The sequence below is a fragment of the Neomonachus schauinslandi genome, chromosome 5 (assembly GCF_002201575.2).
Source record: "Neomonachus schauinslandi chromosome 5, ASM220157v2, whole genome shotgun sequence".
In the NCBI taxonomy this organism is placed as follows: Eukaryota; Metazoa; Chordata; class Mammalia; order Carnivora; family Phocidae; genus Neomonachus; species Neomonachus schauinslandi.
In genome coordinates, this window is record NC_058407.1 from 51,179,411 (window position 1) to 51,197,736 (window position 18,326).

The 18,326-nt window shown below is 40.2% G+C and overlaps 1 protein-coding gene and 1 pseudogene across 1 annotated transcript in view; both read left to right on the plus strand.

Moving 5' to 3' along the window:
- Nucleotides 1-18,326, plus strand: part of GNS (glucosamine (N-acetyl)-6-sulfatase) — a 54,818-nt gene that overhangs the window by 25,113 nt on the left and 11,379 nt on the right. The window contains exon 10 of the mRNA XM_021678629.2: nt 62-163. Within this exon, the coding sequence (XP_021534304.1) occupies nt 62-163 (102 nt within the window). The remainder of the gene's footprint in view (nt 1-61; nt 164-18,326) is intronic.
- On the plus strand, nt 12,154-12,313 carry LOC123324920 (annotated as a pseudogene).

Sequence of the window (18,326 nt, forward strand, 5' to 3'; positions counted from 1 at the left end):
AATGAAAACCAGACCAGCTGTGTTCTAGATTGCTTGTTTTTTTTTTTTCTCATTCTCCTAGATGCTCGTTGCCAACATTGACTTGGGTCCTACTATTTTGGATATTGCTGGATATAACCCAAATAAGACACAGATGGATGGGATGTCTTTATTGCCCATTTTGGTGAGTATAAAGCCCTCAATCAGGCCTGAGCCAATACTCTGAAATAAATTCCAGGTTGTACAAATTTAGAATTAAAATTTAAATCTTAAACTGTGAAATTTGAGGAACAGAATAGAATTTTTCTCTTCTCCGTGGTGGGAAGGAGTCTTCTAAAAGACTGATTGGACCACTTATAAACAGATCTGTATCCTCCCTTCTTCCCTTCTCCCCCTCCCAAAAGCCTATCATAAACAAAGTGAGGACAGATGACAAATTGGGAAAATATTTGCAACATATATGAAAAAGGGTTCTTGGTCATAATAGATGAGTTCTTGATCAAAATAGATGAGTTCCTAGAAAGCAAAGATTAGTATCCCAGTAGAAAAATGGGCAAAAGAAGGGAACTAATCAACTCATGGAGGAATTAGAAATGGCCACAGTAAATGCAAAAAAGATTGCTCCAGTACTGATCAAAGAAATGCTTAACTGAAGGAGGCCTTTATTGCCTACAGAACTGGCAAAGATTAAAAAGATTTATACCCAAGTATTTGCAGAAGTCTGAAAAATGAAAACTACTCAGACTGATTCATAAAAGCGTAGTCAGTATGAGCTGTCAAGAGGCTAATTTGACAAGACCTTTCACTTCAGAATACATACCTTAAGGCACACCTTACTGGCTCAGTCAGTAGAAGATGTGACTCTTGATTTAGAGGTTGTGAGTTCAAGCTCCATGCTGGGTGTAGAGATTAGTTAAAAATAAAAACTTAAGGGCACCTGGGTGGTTCAGTTCGTTAAGCAACCGGCTCTTGATTTCAGCTCAGGTCATGATCTCAGGGTCCTGGGATCGAGCCCCCACTTGGGGCTCCCTGCTTAGTGGGGAGTCTGCTTCAGGATTCTCTCTCTCCCTCTGCCCCTCACCCTGCTCTTTCTCTCAAAAAATAAATCTTTAAAAAAAATAATAAAATCTTTAAAAAAAAATAGAAAACACATATTAAGCGGTTCCATCTGGGAATTTATTCTAAAGAAAAAAAATCAACTCAGGGAGTATTTGAGTACCTACTGTGTGTCTGGCACTGCACAGAGCTAAGGATCTGTGGAACAATCAATATTAAATTGGAAGGATCAGTATTAAAATGTGTTAGCCATTTATGGTAACTCATTATAGGTGACTATTAATCATTGATTTGTCTGAATGTGTTACAATTTATTATTCGGTAGTATGTGCTTCATACAAGAGAATACACGTCACTCACGTAAGTTATAAAACACAAGAAATACCCAGGAACTCATCATCCCATTTAAGAACTCAAATATTCCCAGTACTGGTGCATCTACCTATATGCCCCTTCCCATCCTACCCATCTATCCCTTGCCTGCCCCATAGGAGTGATCATATTCCTGAATTTCATGGTTATCATTCTCTGGATTTTATTTTTTAGTAATTGTCATGTACGTATCCTTAAACAAGGTACCTTAGTTTTGATACTTTTTTTGCACTCAAAAAAAATAATAATAATAATGTAATCTGGGACTTTTTCAATTCAGTATTTTTCCCAAACTGATGTTGTTCACAGATGCCTGATACTCCATTGTATGCATCAAAACTTAATTATCTGTTTTCTTATTAGTCGATAGACCTTTCTGTTGTGCTAGTTTTGTTTTAGGAACAGTGCTGTTGGGCACCTGGGTGGCTCAGTTGATTAAGCGTCAGCCTTCAGCTCAGGTCATGATCTTGGAGTCCTGGGATCAAGTCCCACATTGGGCTCCCTGCTCAGCAGGGAGTCTGCTTCTCCCTCTCACCCTCCCCCCTGGTCGTGCCCTCTCTTTCTCACTCTCAAATAAATAAATAAAATCTTTAAAAAAAAAAAAAAAAAAGGAACAGTGCTGTTAGAGCATATTTATACATGTCTTCCAGTGAACCTGTGTATATACCAATACAGGAACTGCACGTTGTAATTTCTACAAATATTACCAAGTTATTTTTATAAAATGGTCAATTTACATTCCCACCAGCAATGTATGAGAATTCCTTTTGTTCTGTAAGAAACCATCAGACAACTTAATTTTTGCCAATCTAGTAGATAGAAAAGACCAAAATTATATTTGGTCCTACTGTGCATTTCCTCATTTATTAATGAAATAAATCATTTTTAACAGTTTAATTCACTTAATTCATACAATTCATTAATTTAAAGTTTATAGTTCAGTAGTTTTTGGTATATTAGAGTTGTGCCACCATACCATAATCTAAATTTAGAATCTTTTCATCACCCCAAAAAGAAACCCTAGATCCACCAGCAGTCTCTCCCCCATTGCTCCCTCTCCCAGCACCAGGCAAGCACTGATCTACTTTCTAGTGCTATAGATTTGTCTATTGTGGACATTTTGTATACATAGAATCATGCATATGTGGCCTCTTGTGACTGGCTTCTTACACTGAGTGTAAAGTTTTCAGAAATATCCGCTTTGTCACATGTATCAGTATTTCATTCCTTTTTATTACCAAATAGTATTCCATTGTGTGGGTATTCCACATTTGTTTATCCATTCCTCAGTTGGTAGGTTGTTTTCCCTTTTTGGCTATTACGAATAATGCAGCTGTGGACATCCTGTGTACAAGTGTTTGTGTGGACAAATGTTCTCAGTTCGCTCGGGTACATACCTGTACACCTAGGAATAGAATTGCTGGGTTGTATGGTGACTTCTCTTTAATCTTTTGAGGAACTGCGAGATTGTTTCTAAAGTAACTGCACCATTTTATATATTCCCATCGGCAGTGTACAAGGGTTCAAAATTTTCCACATCCTTTCCAGCACTTGCTTTTAGCTGGCTTTTTATTACATTGTAGTGGGTATGAGGTGGTATCTTATTGTGGTTTTGATACACATTTCCCTGATGGCTAACGATGTTGAACATCTTGTGTGTTTATTGGACATCTGTGTATCTTCTTCGGAGATTGCCTTTTATGTTGCTTCCCTTGTGAAATACCTCTTTTCGCCCATCATGTTCTCCCTGTTTGTGACTTGTCTTTTCTCTACATAGGAGATATGAGAACCCAGGTGTTAAATGTATAAATCATTTCTTTTATGGTTAGTATTCTTTGTATCTTGCTTATTAAAATTGCTTCTGAACCTTGGATCAAAACACAATTCTCCTAGGTTTTCTTGGAAAAGTTTTGTACTTCTGCCTCTTACATGAAAGTCCTTGATGTACCTAGAATTGATTATCTGGTACAGTAGGAGTCAGGGATCCAATTTCTTTTTTTTTTTTCCTTTATATATACTCAGTTGTCTTTTCTGTTCCGCAGATCTGACAAGACACTAGTAGCATTTTGTCTTGTTATAAAGCTGTGTAATTAAATCTTTGTAAAGGCAAACCTCTCTGCCCTTGTGGGGACCCTAGCTACCACTCTTCCATACAAATTTTAAAAACAGCTTTTAAGATTAACTGAAAATTCATGTTGGATTTTTGGTTGGAATTGCATTGAATCTATAGATCAGTAAGAGGAAAATTTATATCTTTTAACATTCTCCCACAAACTCTATATAGTATGTACCTTATTTATTTCTAGTTAGGAAAAAAAATCTTCACTGTGGGGGTGAAATTACTATGCAGAGTATACAGTTGATCCTTGAACAACATGGGTGTGAATTGTGTGGGTCCACTTACATGCAGAGTTGTTTTTTTTTTTTTATAAACATTGGAAAATTTTTTGGAGATTTGCAACAATTTTTAAAAACTAGCAAATGAACCATGTAGCCTAGAAGTACTAAAGAAAATAAGAAAAAGCTAGGTATGTCATGAATGCATAAAATATATGTAGATTCTATTTTATTACTTATTACCATAAAATATATACAAATATATTGTAAAAAGTTAATCAAAACTTACACAGAATATACATGGCACCACTTAGTCGAGAGAAATATAATGATGTAGTATTAAATCATAACTGCATAAAATTAACTGCGGTACATACTGTATTACTGTATAATTGCCTACCCACCTCCATTTGCTGTTACAGTGAGCTTAAGTATCTTATCTGCTTAAAATGCCATGTGATGCTAATCATCTCTGCATGAACAGCTTGTCTCTCCAGTAAATTGGGTATCACCGTAAAAAGTGATCTCTTCCAGTTCTTGTGTATTTTTCATTGTGTTTCATGCAATACCATAAGCCTTGAATAACACCATGGGACCCATGCAGAGTGCCACTAGGGATGCTGGAAATGCTCCCAAGAAGCTGAGAAAAGTTACGACATTATAAGAAAAAGTTGAATTGCTTGATATATGTACCGTAGATTGAGGTCTGCAGCTCCGGTTGCCCACCATTTCAAGATCAATTTATCCAGCATAAAGACCACTATGGAAAAAAGAAAAGGAAATTCATGAAGCCAGGTGTGAAAACCTTACACTTTTTGCAAAATACTTTTTTATCTTTTATTGAAAATGTAGCTTTGTGTAGGTGCAGGATTGCTGTAAGAAAGGCACAGCTGTAGACTCTAATATGATTAAGTAAAAGCAAAGTCATTATATGACAACTTAAAGCAAAAGGAAGATGAAGGATCTAAAGCTGGAGAATTTAATGCCAACAAAGGATGGTTTGATAATTTTAGAAAGAGATTTGGCTTAAAAAATGTCAGTGTAACAGAAGAAGTAGCTTCCGTTGACCAAGAGGCAACAGAAGTTCCCAGATGCCATTAAGAAAATCATTGAGGGGCGCCTGGGTGGCTCATTTGGTTAAGCGTCTGCCTTCGGCTCAGGTCGTGATCTCAGGTTCCTGGGATCAAGCCCTGCATCAGGCTCCCTGCTCAGCAGGGAGTCTGCTTCTCCCTTTCCCTCTGCCCTTCCCCACCCACACCTCCACACCCTGCTCGTGTTCTCTCTCAAATAAATAAGATCTTAAAAATCATTGAGAATATTTATCTGAACAGGTTTTTAGTACAGGTAGAAGTTCCCTATTGTGGAGAAAAATGCCACAAAGGACATTTATTAGTAAGGAAGAGAAGCAAAAACCAAGATTTAAGGCAGGAAGCTATAGGCTAACTCCTACTGTTTTGTGCAGTTGGATTTATGATCAGGACTCCTGAGCCTTGAAGGGAAAAGATAAATACCAGCTACCAGTCTTTTGGTTGTATAAGAAGACCTAGATAGTGAGGACCCTTTTTCTGGATGGGTTCCATCGATGTTTTGTTCCTGAAGTCAGGAGAAAGTACCTTGCCAATAAGGGACTGCCTTTTAAAATTCTTTTGATATTGGACAATGAGGATGGCTACCCGGAACCCCATGAGTTCAACACTGAAGGCATCAAAGTGGTTTACTTGCCCCGAAACACAGTGTGTCTAATTCAGTTTCTAAATGAGGGGTCATAAAGACCTTTAAGGCTCACTACACACAGTACTCTCTGGAAAGGACTGTCAACACTATGGAAGAGAACCCTGATAGAATATCATGAAAGTCTGGAAAGATTACACCATTGAAGATGTTGTTATAGAAAAAGCCATCACGGCCAAAACAATAAATTCCTGCTGGAGAAAACTGTCCAGATGTGCCTACCTTCACAAGATTTATAATAGAGGAAATGGTAAAAGAGATTGTGGATATAGCGAAAAGTGGGGAGGGGGGAGTGTTGAAGGGTTTCAAGATCTGGATCTTGGAGAATTGACATCAATCTGGCAGAAGGGTTATTCAAGACTGCTTTTGACTTCTTTAATGACATGGACCCTTCTATGATACAGACACTGAAGCTAAATCAATCAGTGGAAGAAGGATTGGTACCATATGGAAACATTTTTAGAGAAATGAAAGGCAAAAAAGTCAGACCAAAATTATGATGTATTGTGTAAAGTTACACTGAGTGTGCCTGCCTCCCCTTCCACCTTGGCCACCCCTGAGACAGCAAGACCACCCCTCCTCTTCCTCCTCCTCAGCCCATTCAACAAGAAGATGACTAGGATGAAGACGTTTCCGATGGTCCACTTAAGGGTGAACAGTCCCCACACCACAGATAATAAATTTACATTGTGTAGGTTTGTGTCTTTGTGCCAAAATCTAAGAACTGTGTCAGCAGCAGCACCCAAGTATTCACCGTGTAGAACATTGTGTACGAGACTTGATGGACATGGGTAGCCTATCCTTACATAGGCAGAAGGTGAGTGGTATTTAATATAAAATTAGTAACATGTTAGTTTGCTTACTGTCTTTGCTTTCCAAGAATTACATTACCATGCACTCTGTCTCTCATAATGGGAGAAACTGAGTATCAGCCTAGCATCGCTGGTAAGAGTTTTGTAATGTAACAATGTTTCCAGTGCTGTGTTATGAATATGACATACCATTGTCTGCCATAAGTTTTTTTTTGCCCTAAAAATTTTATAACCGTTCATTAAGCTAGGCTACCGTGAATGAAGCAGCTGTGTCAGCCACACTAGGTTACCGTAAAGCAATGGTACTGCTGCTGCTTTGTTACCAGTGCATGAATCGTTATACCTGTAAATAAACATGAATTTCTTTTTCATGTTTTTTCATTTTTGATGTCTAGTGTTGGTAATATGTATAACATATACAGTGTGTTGTATCACGTGAGATGGTAATGTAGGTAGGAAAGACAGATCATCTTGTAAACAGACGACAAACTTACGGTGTGAGAAATACAGTGCTATAAATGTTTTCTCTCCCTCATGATTTTTTTTTTTTTAACATTTTCTTTTCTCTAGCATACTTTATTGTAGGAATCCAGTATATAATACATACACAAGACGTGTTAATCGGCTATGTTGTCAGTAAGGCTTTTAGTCGGCAGTAGGCTGGCAGTAATTAAGTTTTTGGAGAGTCCGAAGTTCTACTCGGATTTTCAACCAGGTAGGGTGTCAGTGCCCTTAACCCCTGTGTTGTTCGAGGGTCGACGGTACTTAATTTCTCTGCACAGTCGTGGAAGTGCCACCAGGACTCAGCTCTTTTCCTAGTTCCTGTTTTGTTTTGGATACTACTCTAGTGAAATTACTGGTGTTTATGGTTGCAGAGCAGTTCGTGCTGTTCCAGCTCTAGCTCTGCCCTAAGTATCTGCTAGCCACGTGTAGCTATTTAGGTAACCCAGACTAAAATGAAAAATTCAGGTCCTCCGTGTCGCTAGCCAGATAGCCAGTGCTCAGATGCCATTGTATTTTTTTTTTTTAATTTTATTTATTAGACCGCACGCACAAGCCGGGTGAGAGGGAGAGGGAGAAGCAGACTCCCCGCTGAGCAGGGAGCCCGATGCAGGGCTTGACTCCGAGACCCCGGCATCATGACCTGAGCCCAAGGCAGACGCTTAACCGACTGAGCCACCCAGGCACCCCAGAAGCCATTGTATTGCATAGCACAGATACAGAACATTTCAATCAAAAAGTTATGGATAGTGCTGCTAGAGACCAGAGGCTGGCAACCCCTGTGGGACAAATTTAGCCCACCCCCATTTTTGTAAATAGTGTTCTAGTAGAATACAGTCACACTCTTCCATGTATATATTGGCTAGGCCTACCTTCCTGGTACAACAGCAAAACTGAGTAGTTGCAGCAGAGACTATATAACCATAAACCCTAAATATTTACTGTCTGGCCTTTGACAGAAAATGTTTAATGAGCCTTCCTGACCATGCTGATTGACATGGGATATAACCTGGCCCTTGGGATTTTTAAAGCTCCCCTAGTGATTTTATTATGTAGCAAAGTTTGAGAAAACTTTATGTGACTTAGATTTCTGAGCCCTTGACCTGCATGGGATTGTTCAGGGTTCATTATAGAATAGTGGGTTAGAAAATGCATTCCTGTCTCTGCATCCCCCTTTCCAGGCAGCTGTGGCATTCCGAGGCCTTGCACAGGCTATCCCTCATTCCCACTGTGCACATCAGGTTATGTGGGTCCACTTACATCCTTAGTGCAGCAGTTCTCAGACTAGCATTTACATGGGGTTTAGGACAGTCCTATTTCAAGCTAGGAGGTTTCCCACCCCAACTAGGAATTAAGAATTTGCATTTGCAGTAAGGACTCAAATACATGATGCTAATGCTGCTGGGAGAGCACCTTGAGAACCATTGTTTCAGAGTTGCTTCTCACATTTTACTGTGCATATGAATCACCAGTGGATCTTACTAAAATGCAGACCATGGCTCATTAAGGATAGAGTAGGGCCTGAGATTGTGCATTTCTAACGAGCTCCCAGGTATTGCTGGTAGACTACTGTTAAAAATCCAACTGAGTAAATTTAAAAATCAAATTGGCTTCATTCAGTGATTCATTATTTGGGCAGCATCTCATCTGGTATTAGAAAGGAGCTTCACCAAGCTGTAAAAAATCAAAGGTTTTTAAAAGCAGAAATGGGGCAGAAAAAAAATTATTAACAAAGAATGCATTGTTTCAGGTAAGGCTGCCCTCCTAAGTGGAATGGAAGGGCCCAATGGGCAGATTACCTAATACTGACCAGATAATTCCAGGTTGACTGATCCAGGTTAAGGGGGGTAGAGAGGGATGGGGGTTGCAACTGTCATTAGGTATTAAGTCTTGGTTTGCCAGCATGGGGTTCAGCACAGGTGACTCCATTTTGGGCCTGTTGTCTCTTTTTTAACAGTTTACCCCCTTTTGATCAGACTGTCATCTTAACTGAGAGATGTGATAAGAATTTAAGGCATTAGGGTTACTCTCAACTTCTGCTCTGTAGTTCTCGCAGCTTTTGTCCATCCTTTGTGTGGTATTCATAGGTCATGACGTCTTTTGCTTAATCTCTATGATAGTCACAGGCCACGACTTCAGGTTCAAAATCTTTAAGTCAGTCATTCTCTGCATTCCTTTTATGACATTCCAGTTTAGGGAGGTCATTTGACGGTTAGTGGCTGTGAACACACATTTAAAGCTTTTGAGAGAACACCAGGAAGATTATGATTATGAACAGGATAATTCCAATGTTTGGAGTCCCCAAGACCCAGACCAGTCAAAATCAAAGACCCCGCTGAAGGAGTCACCTTTTTGAGCCAAGTGGCTTTTCAGTAATCCTACACAACTGAGTTTCAGCTTCTCCAGAAGTGTTAATCCAGAAGTAGCAGTTGATGTTGGCCATAGCTCAGACGTCTCCGTGTTCAGCCAAAATATAACCAGGGGCTCTTCTATTAACAGTAACAACTTTGGCCAGAGAGTCTAAGGATCTTTGTTGAACAGCTGTTGTCTTAGCAATGGATTCTGCAGTATCTTTGAGTTAAGGTTTCTAATCATACTCTAACTTATATTAACTGAGAGCCAGAGAAGTATGCCCCTGCAAAAGCAGGTGATTCCTGTGTCATGAATGTCTCCTGGTAATTTCTTTCTAACTTGATGTATAAATCCAAGGGAATCAACCAGTGAGGTATCATAGTTCGTTCTGGAAAGTAAGGGGCACAGCTAGATGACCCAAGACATTGCCCAGCTATGTGCCAGCTGTCTAGGCATTCAGAGGCCCAAGGAGAGTGAGAACCACAAAGACAAACCCTGTCAGGGTGCAGACCATCTCCATTAAAGTGGTCCTATTAATGGAATTGTTCACGGAGTTTACTGCATTTACCCGTTCAAGCCAGGGGTCAGTTAGGTTTTCAGCACAGATGGGAAGAAAATCTCCTAACTTGCAATAGGGTTGCTCTGAATGCCTTGCAAAGGTGTGTGCTGCTGGTGAGATCTTTGAGTGAATCATGAGAAAATGGGGGTGCACGTGTACCAAGATTTATGTAGATATTTGTGTCTGATTGGGCACACAGCAGTTATAAATGGAGAAAGGTAAAAAGGCACAGGATGTTCTAGCCGTAAGAGTTGAACTTGGTAAAAAAACCTTTTTAAAGGGCGAGGGGGGAGGTAGTAACATTGTAGTAATTGGGAAGAGAAGAGAAATTGGTCACAGGGAAGACCAGGGGATCTCTAGCCTCTTGGATAGATCAGAGTCTTTGATGACAAATCCAGCAGTCTGAAAGGTTACTAAGCACTGGCCCGGGAGATAACAGATCGAGGCTGTTACCTTTCCAGGGCAAGACCAGAATAAAGGAAAGAAGGAGAAGGAAAAAGAGTTTTCATGTTCAGTTAAAGTATGAAATCTTGATCCAGAGGGAAGCAGTCTACTTTGAAGTCACCTGCTTCTCGGCCTCATCAATTTGATTTGGAGGTTTAGAGTTTGAAGATCCCATTAGTTCTCTCAACCTTGCCTGATATAATCAAGGGTGATCGGCACAGTGATCATTTAAAGAGGTTTGCAAGGCTTTCGTTAAGGCTTGTATGATTTGCCCAGTGAGATGGGTGCCTCAATCACTGGAATTTATAGAAGGTATACCGCAAGTGGAAAACATGTTTTCTAACAGTCTCTTTGCTACTGCAAGGGCATTAGCCTTGCAGCAGGGAAAGGCTTCAATCTATCTGGAAGGCATGCATACAAGAACATAGGGATAACCCATACAAGGTGGCAACTGAATGAAGTCCATTTGCAGTTGTTCAGGGCCAGAAGGAGGAGGTTTGAGGCCTCTGGGAACAAAAATTGTTTTTCCAAGATTGCAGACCTGATAGGTCAGACATTTAGATGCAGATGAGGCGGCAGGGGCAGAAAGAGCACAAAGGAGTTAGTCTGCTTGCAAAAGTGTTGGGTCAATTCTGAATTGAGAAGACTTGAAGCTGTGTTTGGAGTTTACAAAGAAATGTCATTTCCTAACGTTAAATTCACTGAGGCTTCTACAGCTTCAGCCTTATGGCGGCTGGAACAGGCTCTAGCAGTGGAATCCAGTAACATAGGCAGTAACAGGCCTATGTTTATTGCCGTATTCTTGCAGGAGCATTTCCACTGATTGGTTATCTCTTTCATGCACAAATGAGGTGAAAGGGTTGGGTTTGGTAACTCTAGGGCAGGTGAATCTTCTGGTGCTTATTTTTGTCTTAAAAAGGTCTGCTCATGTTTATCTTCCCATGCAAGGGGTTCAGGGACTGGAATTTTAGTAAATTCATAAAGTGGGGAAGCCAACAGAGAAAATTTAGAAACCCATAATATGTAATAGCTAGCTAAGTTAGAAATCCACAAAGCTGTGCTCAGCTTAATCCTTTTTCCAAATAACTGGATTCCTTTAGTGCTTAATTATGACCTGGGTAATCAACAGTGTCTAGAAAGAATTGTGATTTTTTTTCCTCAGAGACTTTATATCCCTTTTCAGCGAACTGCTACAGCAAGTAAATGGAATCCTTTATGGACACCTCTTTGGTAACAGCATAGAAAGAGAAGGTATGCATATTGTAAAAGGACTGATTTCCCAGGGAACTGGAGGGTAATGAAATCTTGGTGGAGTACATGGGGATAATAAGGGACCTCGATGAATCCTTGAGGTCTCATTGTCCGGTATATTATTATTCCAAGTAAAAGAAATTGATATTAGCTGTTGAAGTCCACACAGATGCTGGAAAAGGCTGAACAAGTCTACGACAGTGAACCATTTGAGTCTGGTAGAACTTGTGACAAAAGGGTGTTTGGGTTTGGAACAACTGGGAAATAGGGAATAAATCGTTAATAGCTCTCAGGTCCTGGACAAGTTGCCATCCCCTCCCATTATGTTTCCAGACTGGCAAATTATGCATGCTGCAGGGGCTAGAACAGGGAATGATTAACCCCTGCACAAGGTGTGAGGCCTTGTATGGCCTCGTGCCTTAATGGACAGTAGGGCAATACAGGAGTAGGTTTAGTCCTGTCTGTCCAGAATTAGAAGTGGCCCACAGATTTTTCAGGCATCTCAGTTAGAGGATTTCTGTTGGAATTCTTCCTCATCTGTATCAAAGACCAATCATAAGGATTATAAGATCAGGTTCAGGTTGGTCAGGAAATTCTAAGGTGAGGTCACATTAGAAGCAAAATTTATTAGCCCCTTTAATTTAGAAAGGAGATCTCTTCCTAATAAATTGGGGCTGTATCACAGAGCAAAAAAGGCAGCTTTTTAGTAGAAGGTCCCAAAGTCATTTGTACTGGTCAAGATAGAAATTCTCTCTGAACAGCTTTGCACAGTGGCAGTATCGTAGCCAATTGAGGTTTATCCGAGGCGTGATTATTGCTAATTCAAAGAAATTCTGTCTGAACTTTATTAGACATCCCTGGTATATAAACCTTCTTTTCACTCTAAGGGATTTGTTGTCCTATGAGAGTGGGGTTTAGGGGCACCTGAGTGGCTCAGTCATTAAGCGTCTGCCTTTGGCACAGGTCATGTGGGATCCAGCCCCGCATCGGGCTCCCTGCTCGGTGGGGAGTCTGCTTCTCCCGCTCCTTCTGCTTGTGTTCTCTCTCTCTCAAAAAAAAAAAAAAAAAATCTTTAAAAAAATAAAGTAGAAAGTGTAGCCCTGGTATCTACTAGAATTTAGCAAAGTACTTGATATTTTTTTCCCCTTGGATGTTTAGGGTGTTACTGATAGCAGTTTACTGGAGGGTCCCTTGGAGCCCAGTTTTGGGAATGGCCCATATGGGAGCTCTTCCTTGGGGACACTGAGGAAGGACCTTTGAGGATGGTTTCTCTAAAGTGCCCCAGTTGATTACAAATGAGATAATGGACCCTGGGCCAGCCATTTGATGATGGACTTCTAGGAGGGTATGATGTGGGAGACCCGGTAAGGCCCTTAGTTTGGCAGACCTTTGTTTATGATTTTGGTCCAGATCCTGTCAAAGTGTTTGGCTGTGGTCACAAGTTCAGTCAAACCAGTAGCCTCTCATCCTATATTCTGCCTTTTTATTAAGCCACTAATCTCAGGAAATAATCCATTTACAAATAGGGCAGCTTAAGCAGGTTGTATGGAATCAGGAGTGACATAGGAAGAACACTTCCAAACAGGCTTTAGATTCTGCCACAGATCCATCTTTTATTTTCATGTTTGGATAACAGACCAATCAGTGCAGGCAGGGAAGACTCTAGGAATGGCTTTTTAAATATCAGTTGATACATTTCCAGATTTTTGTGGTCCATACAAGGACTATGTTGGTGATTGAGGATCTTGATTATCATCCTTGGGATTCTGCTTCCCAAATCCATTTTTGGGAACCTTCACGAGGTTCTACTGACATGTGTACAAGCTGATAAAGATCTGGCAGCCTGGGGTCATAGGCACTCATAAGGATTCTAAACTCTTCAGAAAACTCGGGGCTCTTCCTTAGGTTCAGGAAATTCTTTAGCTATGACCCTTAGTTCGGTCTTTGACCAAGGAGTGAAAGAGGTCTGAGAAGGATCACTTGCAACCTCAGGTGGCTTTATTTTTAAAGGTAACAGTTTAATAGTCTCTTTAGAGTGGAAAGGCAATTTTGACAGAATTAGTAAAACATGAGTACTCAACATAAAGGATAGAGAAGAATGTAGGAGTCAAGTCACTTCTATCTTTTAGGTACCTCTGTGTCTTTAATTTTTCCATGGTCTTTTGAAATGAATCCTTTAGTGAGGCTATTTTAGAATCTTGAAGCCTTTTGGAAACCTCTGCATACCAATTAAAATAGGTATCCCAGGGGCACCTGGGTGGCTGAGTCGTTAAGCGTCTGTCTTCAGCTCAGGTCATGATTCCAGGGTTCTGGGATCGAGCCCCACATCGGGCTCCCTGCTCCACGGGAAGCCTGCTTCTCCCTCTCCCGCTCCCCCTGCTTGTGTTCCCTCTCTCACTGTGTCTCTCAAATAAATAAATAAAATCATTAAAACTAAAAAATAAAGGGGCGCCTGGGTGGCTCAGTCGGTTAAGCGTCTGCCTTCGGCTCAGGTCATGATCCCAGGGTCCTGGGATCGAGCCCCACATGCGGGCTCCCTGCTCAGTGGGGAGCCTACTTCTCCCTCTCCCACTCCCCCTGCTTGTGTTCCCTCTCTTGCTGTATCTCTCTCTGTCAAATAAATAAATAAAAATCTTTAAAAAAATAAAAAAATAGGTATCCCATTCTTTTCATTTAATTCAGGAACCCTTACTTTCAAGTACATTTCTCTTTTAATTGTGTAGTTGATGTACAATATTATATTAGTTTCAGGTGTACAGCATTTATATACAATACAAAGTGATCACCACAGTTCATCTGGCTACCCTCTATCACCATACAAAGTTATTACATTATTAACTGTATTTCCTGTGTTGCACATGGCATCTCTGTGTCTTATTTATTTAATAACTGGTAGTTTGTACCTTTTTATCCCCTTCCCCTATTTTGCCAATTGCCTCACCATCCTCCTCTCTCACAACCACCAGATTGTTCTCTGTATCCATGAGTCTGTTTCTGTTTTATTTGGGTTTTTTTAGATTCTACATATAAGTAAAATAGTATTTGTCCTTCGCTGACTTACTTCACTTAGCATAATACCCTCTAGGTCCATCCATGTTGTCTCAAATGGCAAGTTTTCATTCTTTTTTTATGGCTGAGTAGTAGTCCATTGTATATATGTATATACCAGTTTCTTTATCCATTTATCTATCAATGAACACTTAGGTTGCTTTCATGTCTTGGCTGTTGTAAATACTGCAGTGCACATAGGGGTGCATACATCTTTTCAAGTTGGTCTTTTCATTTTCTTCACATAAATACCCTGAAGTGGGATTACTGGGTCGTAGGGTAATTCTGTCTTTAACTTTTGAGGAACCTCCATACTGTTTTCCATAGCAGCTGTACCATTTTGCATTCCCACCAACAGTGCATGGAAGTTCCGTGTTCTAAACATCCTCACCAATGCTTGTTATTTCTTGTCTTTTGAACACTAGCCATTCTGACAAGTGTGTGGTAATCTCATTGTGGTTTTCACTTGAATTTCCTGATGATCAGTGATGTGAGCATCTTTCATATGTCTTGGCCATCTATATGTTCTCTTTGCAGAAATGTCTGTTTAGGTCCTTACCCACTTTTTAATTGGACTTTTTAAAATGTTGAGTTGTGTGAATTCTCTGTATATTTTGGACATTGACCCTGTATCAGTTGTATCATTTGCAGACATCTCCCATTTAGTAAGCTGCCTTTTCATTTTGTTGGTTTCCTTCACTGTGCCAAAGCTTTTTAGTTTAATGTAGTCCCACTTGTTTATTTTTGCCTTGTTGCCCTTGCCTGAGGAGACAGGTCCAAAAAAATGTTCCTGTTTTCTTGCAGGAGTTTTATGGCCTCTGGTTTAACATTTAAGTCTTTGATCAATTTTGAGCTTATTTTTGTATATTCTGTAAAAAAAAAGTGCTCCAGTTTCATTCTTTTGCATGTAGCTCTTCAGTTCTTCCTAGACCATTTATAAAAGAGACCATCTTGGGGCACCTGGGTGGCACTGTCGGTTGAGTGTCTGACTCTTGGTTTCGGCTCAGGTGGTGGTCTCTGGTTGTGGGATTGCGCCCCATGTCGGGCTCTGTGCTATGTGGTGTCTGCTTAAGAATTTTCTCTCTCAGTGCCCCTGGGTGGCTCAGTCGTTAAGCGTCTGCCTTCGGCTCAGGTCATGATCCCAGGGTCCTGGGATCGAGCCCCGCATCGGGCTCCCTGCTCGGCGGGAAGCCCGCTTGTTCCTCTCCCACTCCCCCTGCTTGTGTTCCCTCTCTCACTGTGTCTCTGTCAAATAAATAAATGAAATCTTTTAAAAGAAAAAAAATTTTCTGTCTCTCCCTCTCCGTCCGTCCCTCCTCTGATCTCTCTCTCAAATAAATAAATCTTTAAAAAAAAATTTTCCCGGGCGCCTGGGTGGCTCAGTTGGTTAAGCGACTGCCTTCGGCTCAGGTCATGATCCTGGAGTCCCTGGATCGAGCCCCGCATCGGGCTCCCTGCTCGGCAGGGAGTCTGCTTCTCCCTCTGACCCTCTCCCCTCTCATGTGCTCTCTTTCTCATTCTCTCTCTCTCAAATAAATAAATAAATAAAATCTTAAAAAAAATAAAAAATAAATAAAAATTTTCCCATCTTTTCCCAATTGTATATTCTTGCGTAATTGACCGTGTAAGTCTGGGTTTATTTCTGGAGCTCTATTCTGTGCCATTGAGTGTATGTCTGTTTTTGTGCCAAGTACCCTATTGTATTGATTACTATAGCTTTGTAGTATAGTTTGAAATCAGGGAACATAATTTCTCTAGCTTTGTTCTTTCTCGAAATTGCTTTGGCTCTTCAGGGTCTTTTGTGGTTCCATACAATTTTAGGAATATTTAGCGTAGTTTCTTGAAATGCTGTTGGTAATTTGTTAGGGACTGCATTGAATCTGTGGATTCCTTTGGGTAGTATGGATATTTTAACAATATTAAGTCTTCCAGTTTCATGAGCATGGTATATCTTTCCATTTATTTGTGTCATCTTTGATTTCTTTCATCATTGTCTTACAGTTTTCAGAGAACAGGTCTTTCACCTCCTTGGTTAAATTTATTCCTAGGTATTCTTTTTGCTGAGATTGTACATGGGATTGTTTTCTTAACTTCTCTTTCTCATAGTTCATTATTAGTGTATACAGAGACAACCTATTAATGTATATTAATTTTGTATCTGGCAACTTTACTGAATTCATTTATTCTAATACTTTCTTGGTAGAGTCTTTATTGTTTTCTATATATAGTTTCCTGTTGCCTGCAAATAGTGAGTTTTACTTCTCCTAATTTGGATGCCTTTTATTTCTTTTGCTTGTCTGATGTGACTAGGACTTCCAATCCTGTGTTGAGTAAAAGTGGCAAAAGTAGGCATCCTAGTCTCATTCCTGGTCTTAGGAGAAAAGCTTTCAGCTTATCACCATTGACTATCATGTTAGCTGTGGTTTTGTCATATGTGGCCTTTATTATGTTGAAGAATATTATTATAAATGGATGTTGAATTTCATCAAATACTTTTTTTTTTAAAGATTTTATTTACTTATTTGACAGAGACAGAGAGAAGGACACAAGCAGGGGGAGAGGGAGAAGCAGGCTTCCTGCTGAGCAGGGAACCCGATGTGGGGCTCCATCCCAGGACCCTGGGATCATGACCTCAGATGAAGGCAGATGCTTAACGACTGAGCCACCTAGGCGCCCCTCTTTTTCTTTTTAAGATTTTACTTGAGAGAGAGGATGAGCAGTGTGGGGAAGGGGCAGAGGGAAAGGGAGAAACAGACTCCCTGCTGAGCAGGGAGCCTTATGCGATGCGGGGCTCGATCTCAGGACCCCGAGATCATGACCTGAGCTGAAGGCAGACACTTAACCAAGTCAGCCACCCAGGTTCCCCTGATTTGTAGCTTTTTGTTGATTGATTTGCAGGCATTAAACCATCCTTGCATCCGTGCGATAAATCTTACTTGATCATGGTTTATGATTTTTTTTAATGTATTACTTAGTTCAGTTTACTGATATTTTGTTGAGGATTTTTGCATCTATGTTCATTAAAGATATTGGCCTGTAATTTGGGGGGGTGGGGATTTGTCTGCTTTTGGTATCTAAGTAATGCTAGCCTTACAGAATGAGGAATTTGGAAGCATTTCTTCCTCTTTGATTTTTGGAATAGTTTAAGAAGGATACGTATTAATTCTTCTTTAAATATTTGGTAGAATTCATCTGTGAAGCCGTCTGGTCTTGCATTGTTGTTTGGTGGTAGTTTTTTGATTACTGATTCAGTTCATTACTAGTAACTCGTCTGTTTAGATTTCCTGCTTCTTGATTCAGTCTTGGAAAATTGTGTGTTCCTAGGAATTTATCCATTTCTTCTAAGTTGTCCCTTTTGGTGTAACTTCTCTTCACTTCTAATTTTATTTGGACCCTCTGTTTTTTTCCTTGATGAGTCTGATTAAACATTTATCAATTTTATCTTTTCAAGGAACCAGCTTTTTTTTTTTTTTTTAAGATTTTATTTATTTAGTAGAGCATGAGCAAGCACAAGTAGGCAGAGCAGCAGGCAGAGGGAAAGGAGAAGCAGACTCCCTGCTGAGCAGGAGCCCGACTTGGGACTCGATCCCAGGACCCCGGGATCATGACCTGAGCCGAAGGCAGACGCTTAACCAACTGAGCCACCCAGGTGCCCCAAAGAACCAGTGTTTAGTTTCACTGATCTTTTTATTTCCTTTATTTTACTAACTTTGGGCTTTGTTCGTTTTTTAGTTTCTTTAGGTGTAAGGTTAGATTGAGATTTTTCTTGAGGTGGGCCTGTATCACTATAAACTTCCCTTTTTTTTTTTTCCTTTTTTAAAGATTTTATTTATTATGTGTAGGTCATAGTGAGCTAGTTTGATTCATCATGGAAAAGGATTTTA